The sequence below is a fragment of the Panulirus ornatus genome, chromosome 46, assembly GCF_036320965.1.
Source record: "Panulirus ornatus isolate Po-2019 chromosome 46, ASM3632096v1, whole genome shotgun sequence".
Lineage (NCBI taxonomy): Eukaryota > Metazoa > Arthropoda > Malacostraca > Decapoda > Palinuridae > Panulirus > Panulirus ornatus.
In genome coordinates this window covers 23,348,579-23,356,957 of record NC_092269.1, presented here as the reverse complement: position 1 = coordinate 23,356,957, position 8,379 = coordinate 23,348,579, and the positions used below count along the sequence as shown (strand labels likewise).

General features: G+C 38.5%; 1 protein-coding gene across 1 annotated transcript in view; it reads right to left on the bottom strand.

The window, feature by feature from the left end:
- Positions 1-985: 985 nt before the first annotated feature.
- The window catches only part of LOC139763155 (glutamate receptor ionotropic, delta-1-like), a 30,219-nt gene continuing 22,825 nt past the window's right edge, over positions 986-8,379 (bottom strand). Inside the window, exons 7-8 of the mRNA XM_071688861.1 lie at positions 2,617-2,779; positions 986-1,905 (exon numbers count right to left, since the gene is read on the bottom strand). Coding sequence (XP_071544962.1) covers positions 1,771-1,905; positions 2,617-2,779 — 298 coding nt within the window. The 3' untranslated portion in view covers positions 986-1,770. The remainder of the gene's footprint in view (positions 1,906-2,616; positions 2,780-8,379) is intronic.

Sequence of the window (8,379 nt, the reverse complement as noted above, 5' to 3'; positions counted from 1 at the left end):
GATAACATGACTCAGAACGATTATGTTTTAAGCACTTCTGTGAACACTGCTCAAGGTATGAGAGAAGAATTTCCTTGCTATATCTATCATGCACTGTGTAAAGTCTTATATCACGTCTATTCATAATGACATCAAAGTATATGTGTTTCTTCCTTTACCTAACACGTTGCTCGGATACTCACACAGCCACAGTCTTCCCCATGAGGGAGCTCCAAGTCTACTGTGACCACTAGGAGTGTCTGGCGTATTTATTAGCGGGTGGGGAGGAGGTTGGGTCACCCGCGGGGCAATGTTTGTGAAGGTGACGCTTGCAAGTTTGATTCTTCGTAGATATTTGCTCAGAGAAAAGTGGTAATGAAATATATGTTATCCAAGAACCATGTCATTCATTCCTTCCTCTCTCTTAATTTCACTTTTTTTTCTTTTGAGGATAGATTTAAGAAAGAAATTTTTATTATTCTCTTTCTATCACAATATATTTTCCTTTCAAATAACATAGTATATTATTACACCCTCCTACGAATCAGATGATCTTAGTAGTATCTGAAGTCTTCTTCTTATTCTCTCTGAGCACTTTAAGAAACGCTCACTCTGACGCCTACAATCTAGTCTGGTGTCTGACAATCACACAAAAACTGGGAAAGATGTAAGCTAGATATTAGTATATTTGAAGGTGTACCAGTACGAACGATGGTGTGTTGATGCAAATCGTGGATGGCAATGTAGGGAAGAAGGTCAATATGTGGGCAATAAAATGTTTGAAGACAAAATGTGGTATACAGAGGTTGACTGAGTAAGTAATGTTAAGGTAAAGCGAGAATTGTGGTTATAAGAAGAGTATGTTTGACGATGCAAAAGACCGTGTTCAGCAATGGTGAGAACATCATAAGTTTCGTGATTAAAATTTTGGAAAAACACTTGTAAATGATTCAGTATGAATGTGATAAAAGTTTGGGGCAATGACACAAGAAAACTATAATTACTAAGGAAATAATTTTATAATATTGTTCTTAATAGACCATGTTAGATGAGAAAACTTACATATTAGGATTAAATTGTAGATATAAATTTTAGCATAGAATCCCTCCGTGATGACTGATATTTAGTTGATTCATCTAGTAGCCTACTAGTAGTACACATTGCCGATTTATTATCATACGATACAAAAATGATGCTGATTTCTTATGTTATGAAATATTATCAGAATCTTTAACTAAGCCCAACTAGCTCTCAGCTTACTATGCACCTGCTCAGCTAGCTCCTCTAAATCAATCCTAAAATTATTGAATGAACTGATGATCATTTTATGTTTTATTTAAAACAATAAAGAGAACTTTGCTTTAAATGATTTTATGAGTTGGAATGCCTGATGACTCCTGTTTAATTTGACAAACCCATGAATAACTCATAAATGTGGGTTTGTTTCACCCATAGATTACTCATAACTGTGAGTTTGTCTAACTAATAGATGACTCGTAACTGTGAGTTAGTTTAACCAATGGCTAACTCATAACTGTAGATTTTTTCTATTCCATATATAACTCATAACTATAGGTTTGTCTATTCCATATATAACTCATAAATGTAGGGTTTCTCTATTTCATATACAACACATAAGTGTAGGATTATCTATTCCATAGATAACTCATAATTGTAGGTTTGTCTATGCTAAAGAAAACTCTTAACTGTATGCTCGTCTAATCCACAGATAACTCATAACTGTGTGTTTCATCTTATCTATCCACTCCGGGTCCCTGGCCTTGGTTAGTGTTACTGAAGCCTGGAGCGGGAGTGAGCAAGGTTCTCCCCCAGCAGGGTGAGGAAGGCCACACCGGACCCAAGGAATAGCAAGTAGTACGCCCCTTGCAGGTGGTGGAGCCCTAGGGCCACCAGGCGACTGTCGTGCTGTGGGAGGAGGTGCGGACGATCATGAGGAGGTGGAGTTACGAGGCGGGGTTATTGGTCACTGTACCAGCTTCAGGTGAATATGATTAATACATAGACAGACCGACAGACAGGCACACACACGCACACACAAACATGCACAAACATGCACACACATACACACAGAGGAACAAACTCACACACACACGCACACACACACACACACACACACACACACACACACACATACACACATACTGACTTCCAGTAAAGCATGTGTGCCAATGTATGTAATTTATTGATGAAGGTGTTGAAGACTTATTTCTATATCAATTCTCTTAAGGCTTTGTCCTAATGTCCCTTCTAAAGATGAGAAATATGTGAGTAAATATTGGGTAAAATTCAAGATTTTAGAACATGATTTCAACACATGTTTCTATGTTTCTCTCTCTTATCTTTAACTTACCTCTTACCTGAGAGGTAAGATATCAGACTAACTTATTTCAAGCTTCATACCCATATATTTCAGCATTTACGCTCATTTTTAACTAGACGAAAATTTACTTACAATGGCGTAATGTCACCTTTGTTAAAGCTTCAGCACTTGACTCCAAATTTACACTTATTCTACAGCATGATATTGATTTCAATGCTTGAGAAAAAGTAATTATTTTATATATGTTTCATCACATTAACAGATGTGAGTCAACCAACGTCATGGTGAGTGTATACCTGCTGGGTGTTCCCGAAGCCAGCTCGGGTGGGCAGAGCCGCTGCTTGCCTGTTCTGCCTCACACGTCTAGCTATCACCACCTCAGTCCAGTGCCTTATGATGCCAGCATCCTCCAGGCGGGTCATCAGCTGAATGAATCGTTGGTGAAATGGAGCGCCCTTCCTGTAGAATGGGTTCGGAGACGTTCAGTAACTTAGCTAAACTTATATCGTGATACAATCAAGTGTCAGCAGTAATTGCTCTTCTATATAGTTCCTGTCTTCCATGAAGACACTTTGTGCATTGTAACAACCGGGTAACAGAAGATTTATTGACAATTAACGAGGCAAACTGCTGAAAACTACGGATTGGAAGTGACCCTGTGCTACCGAGAGGGAAACTATCAGTCAGAATCTTTACCAAATGTAAACTAATGCAATTTGGAGGAAGTAACAGAAATTGATGAGCAAGAATCGTGCATTAAAGCAGACACTTGCGTTTAATAAGACATGTTGTAGAGTTAACAATGAACCGTACACTGATGTTGTCCCTCTCAACAGAGGCGTATCTTTACGGCTTGCATCATATAGACACATTCACTGGACACCTTCTTTCCCCTCAGTTATTGTACAGCCTCACTGAAAGTGATGTTTTGCATTTTATATACCAACTGTGATGCACTTGTCTTCTGAAAATGAATTCTACGTACGGAGCTGCTAATATGTAGAGCTCACGCCTATACCTATCATTCAACCACATATTGACAATACAGCTCATAAAGTTCCAATGATGAAAATGGGGGAAAATTTTCATTTATTGTCAAGAGTATAACCGTTCAAGTTAATACTTGCGCCAAAATGCTGACAGACACAAAGCATTACAACCTAATCATATCACCAACGTACACTTATGAACTAAATGATGTGTAGTCTTCTATTGCAAGGATCACGTAGTGATATGTCTTCTTTTCCTCAGCCGTAATTCCTGAAGGTTCTTAAAAATTTCCCAGTTGGTGGATGTAGTAGCTGGTCCGTAATGACCTTAAATAACCCACCAGTTGACAGGCATATAGTCCATGTTACCAACCAACTTCTCTCCTGTATTATGCTGTATTATACTTCCATTGCATTTCACTTGAATAATTGGTCGCGTATATAAAATCAACTACAACATACATCTACATCCTTTACCTTTAGTAAAGCTTTCAAATACAGTAACGCTGAGTCTGATCCAAGTGGTTGCAGAATGACTCGAATCCTTAATGTAACTCAGACTTACCTTGAAAATAGAATAAGAATGATATACTGTTTCAGTTATGATAAACATTCTAGATAATGAACAAATGTCATTGCTTTAACGAAGATTTCGAATTTCTTATATACACTATTCCCTACTCCTTAATCAATCATATATATATATATATATATATATATATATATATATACGAACAAAGTGCATAGGAACGCGCACCTTCACAGAACATACATACCTCCAACAGCCAGGATCGATCCCAGGACCCCTGTGCCACAGGCGGGAATGCTACCGCTAAGCTATGGGCCTGGCTAATAGTAAGTAATTATCTGAATACTCTATACTCAAATATCCTTCGTCTCACGTTGGTGAGCAACGGGGTCTACACTGGTCATTTCCCAACAGGTGCACATAGCAAGCAGATAGCATTTTACCGAACCTAACTGTACAACGCGGAGGTATATGAATACCAACAAAGTGCATAGGAACGCGCATCTTCATAGAACAGAAAACCTCCAACAGCCAGGATCGAACCCGGGACTCCTGTGCCAAAGGCGGGAATGGCACCGCTATGCTATGGGACTGGCTTATAGGAAATAACTATTCGAATACTATGCATTCGAATACCGTTCGTCTCACGTTGGTGAGCAACGGGATCTACACCGGTTATTTCGCAACAGGCGCATATAGCCAGCAGATAGCATTTTACCGAACCTAACCGTACAACTCGGAGATATATGAATATAAACAAATTACAACAGGCACACATAGCGTGTTGGAAAATGACCGGAGAGTAAACCCCGTTTCTCACCAACGTGAGACGAAGGGTATTCGAGTACATAATATTCGTATAGTTATTTCCTGTTAGCAAGTCCTATAGCCTAGCGGTAGCATTCCCGCCTGTGGCACAGGGGTCCCGGGTTCGATCCTAGCTCTTGGAGGTTTGCATGTTCTATGAAGGTGCGCGTTCCTATGCACTTTGCTCGTATTCATATACCTCCGCGTTGTACAATTAGGCTCGGTAAAATGCTATTTACTGGGTATGTGTGCCTGGTGGGAAATGACAGGTGTAGACCCCGTTGCTCACCAACGTGAGGCGGAGGGTATTCGACTACATCAAAACTACTAACACTCACTGAGCTGCTCCCAAAACACTTGCCTCTCATGATCTTTCTTCTCATGCCCAGGTGCATATGCACCAATAATCATCCATCTCTCTCCATCCACTTTCAGTTTTACCCATATCAATCTAGAGTTTCCTTTCTTACACTCTATCACATACTCCCACAACTAATGTTTCAAGAGTAGTGCTACTCCTTCCCTTGCTCTTGTCCTCTCACAAACCCCTGACTTAACTCCCAAGACATTCCCAGACCCCTCTTCCCCTTTACCCTTGATCTTCGTCTCACTGAGCGCCAAAACATCCATGTTCCTTTCCTCAAACATACTACCTATCTCTCCTTTTTTCTCATCTTGGTTACATGCACACATATTTAGATACACCAATCTGAGCGTTCGAGGAGGATGAGCACTCCCCGGGTGACTCCTTCTTCTGTTTCCCTTTTTAGAGAATTAAAATACAAGGAGGGGAGGGTTTCCAGTCCCTCGCTCCCATCCCCTTTAGTCGCCTTCTACGACACGTGAAGAATGCGTGGGAAGTATTCTTTTTCACTCCATCCATCCACCTACAATTTGGTCTCCCACTTCTCTTCGATCCCTCCATCTCTGACAAATATATCCCCATGGTCAATCTTTCCTCAATCTTTCCTCACTCATTCTATCCATGTGGCCAAACAAATTCAATTCACCCTCTTCTGCTCTCTGAAGCACACTCTTAATATTATCACAAATCTCTACTTACCCGTTTATTATTTACTCGATCAAACCACCTCACACCACATCTTTTCTCAAACATCTCATTTCTAGCAAATCCACCCTACTCCGCACAACCTTATTTATAGTAACACCTCGCAACCACTTAACATTGTTGGAACCACTATTCCTTCAAACATACCCATTTTTGCTCTCCGAGATAATGTTCTCGCTTCCTCACATTTTTCAACGCTCCCAGAACTTCCCACCTCCCACTACTTTTGACTCACTTCCGCTTCCATGGTTCCATCCGCTGCCAAATCCACTCCCAGATAACTAAAACACTTCACTTCCTCCAGTTTTTCTCCATTCAGACTTACCTCCCAATTGACTTGTCCCTCAACCCTACTGTACCTAATAACCTTGCTCTTATTCACATTTACTTTCAGTTTTCTTCTTTCACACACCTTACCAAACTCAGTCACCAGCTTCTGCTGTTTCCCACCAGAATCAGCCACCAGCGCTCTATCTTCAATGAACAACAATTGACTCACTTCCCAAGCCCTCTCATCCAAAACAGACTGCATACTTGCCCCTTTATTCAAAACTCTTTCATTCACCTCCCTAACAACCTCATCCATAAACAAATTACACAACCATGGAGTCATTACGCACCTCTGCCGCAAACTGATATTCACTGAGAACAAATCACTTTCCTCTCTTCCAACCCTCTCAATCAATACCCTCCCATATAATTTCCCAGGAATACTCAACAAACTTATACCTCTGTAATTTGAGCACTTACCTTTATCCCCTTTGCCTTTTCGTAATGGCACTATGCATGCATTCCGCCAATCTTCAGGCACTTCACCACGAGCCATACATACGTTAAATATCCTTAGCAACAAGTCAACAACACAGGTACCCCTTTTTTGATAAATTCCATTGCACTACCATCGAAATTATTATCAAAAGGGAGAACTAAAAGATTCTTGGTGTCAGTGGGAGGTTTGGGCTCAACTCTATAAAATGATTTCTTTGCTAACTTAAGGGATTTATCAATGAACGATCTAGGGTACTTTAACTTAGACCCAATAGAATATATGTTCTTAAACTCATCATCAGTAAACTCTGGACTGCAAATACGTAATGCCCTAAGGAACATAGTTTGAAATGATGATAATTCAACTCTGTCATTTTAATCTATGTTCCTTAGGGCATTACGTACTTGCAGTCCAGAGTTTATTGATGAGGAGTTTGAGAAGATATATTCTGTTGGATCTAAGTTAAAGTACCCCAGATCTTTTATTGACCAAGAATCTTTTAGTTCTCCCCTTTAATAATAATTTCACTTTGCTTCCCATGTTGCTTAAATCCTTTAATGTAAATGTTGCCTTTAGCAACAATAATACTATAAAGAATATCTTAATCAGGAATTCACCAGAAGATTCTCTTGGATGCATCTATAAAGTTCCTTGTGGAAACTGTGATAAATTTCATGTTGGTCAGACTGGTAAGGATCTTTCTGTTAGACTTAAACAACATAAATATAGTATAAGAACGGGACAAGAATCAAATGCCGTGTTTAATCATGTTAAAAACTATGATCATTGTATTGACTGAAGTAACGCCATCTCAGTTATTAACTCTAACTATATTACCAAGAGAAATATCATTGAATCTTCTATTACTAAATACACAAAGAATTATAATCTTAATATTAGTGATGGTCTATACAAATTAGATAACTTTACTGTTGATAAGATTTGTAAAATGATAAGTTTATGAACGCTCGTTGTATGTTTTAGACAATCACATGTTTACCAAATGGCGTCCTAGCTTCGTCTCTTCGATGTATACCAACTGAATATTATATTTCTCTCTTGTGTCTCCCCTGATGATGTGATCATTACACGAACGTGCACTTGGGAACTTTTCGTGTTTCATTTTCCCCGTGGACTCATAAGAATATCTTTATCACGCGCAAAATTGTGATCCTTTCTCTCCATATATATATATATATATATATATATATATATATATATATATATATATATATATATATATATATATATATATATATATATATATGTATATATAATTCTTTTTTCTACTTTCCCGCCATCACGATTTTCAGTGCGATATATGGCTGTCGAAATCGAATATTATCTGACTTAAGCAGAGGTTTGGAAAGAGAGATGTGCTCGAGGGGAGATCCTCATATAGGGAAAGATATTATACATTTTTCTTTGATACTTTTAGTATTCATAGCATATTCCTCTCTTATAGGGAAAGAAATACTTGTCTTGCTTGAGCTATATATATATATGAAGGTCAGGAAAATATAGTACCTTAAGATATCTATTACTTTTATATAGAATAATGAACCCAATGTAATTCACTACATTAGACGGATTCTGTTCAGGCTAATTACATCATCATAAGGTAGTCAAGCGATATGTTCCAAAATAGATGAATGACGATTAATGTTGACTGATGATTCAACTTTGTGTATGATAATGAGCTTAAATAAGACGGAGAAACCTGTGTCACTTAAGATGATGAAATCCTCTTAGCCAGAGATAAGGAGTACTATTGAAGTCGATCATTAAGCCTATTTAAACTAAGAAAACGAAATTTTCTTATTTCATCTTATTTTCTCTCACTTACCTCCTCTTACTCTACAGGAAACTTCCAACGACTACGTTATAAAGATTTTC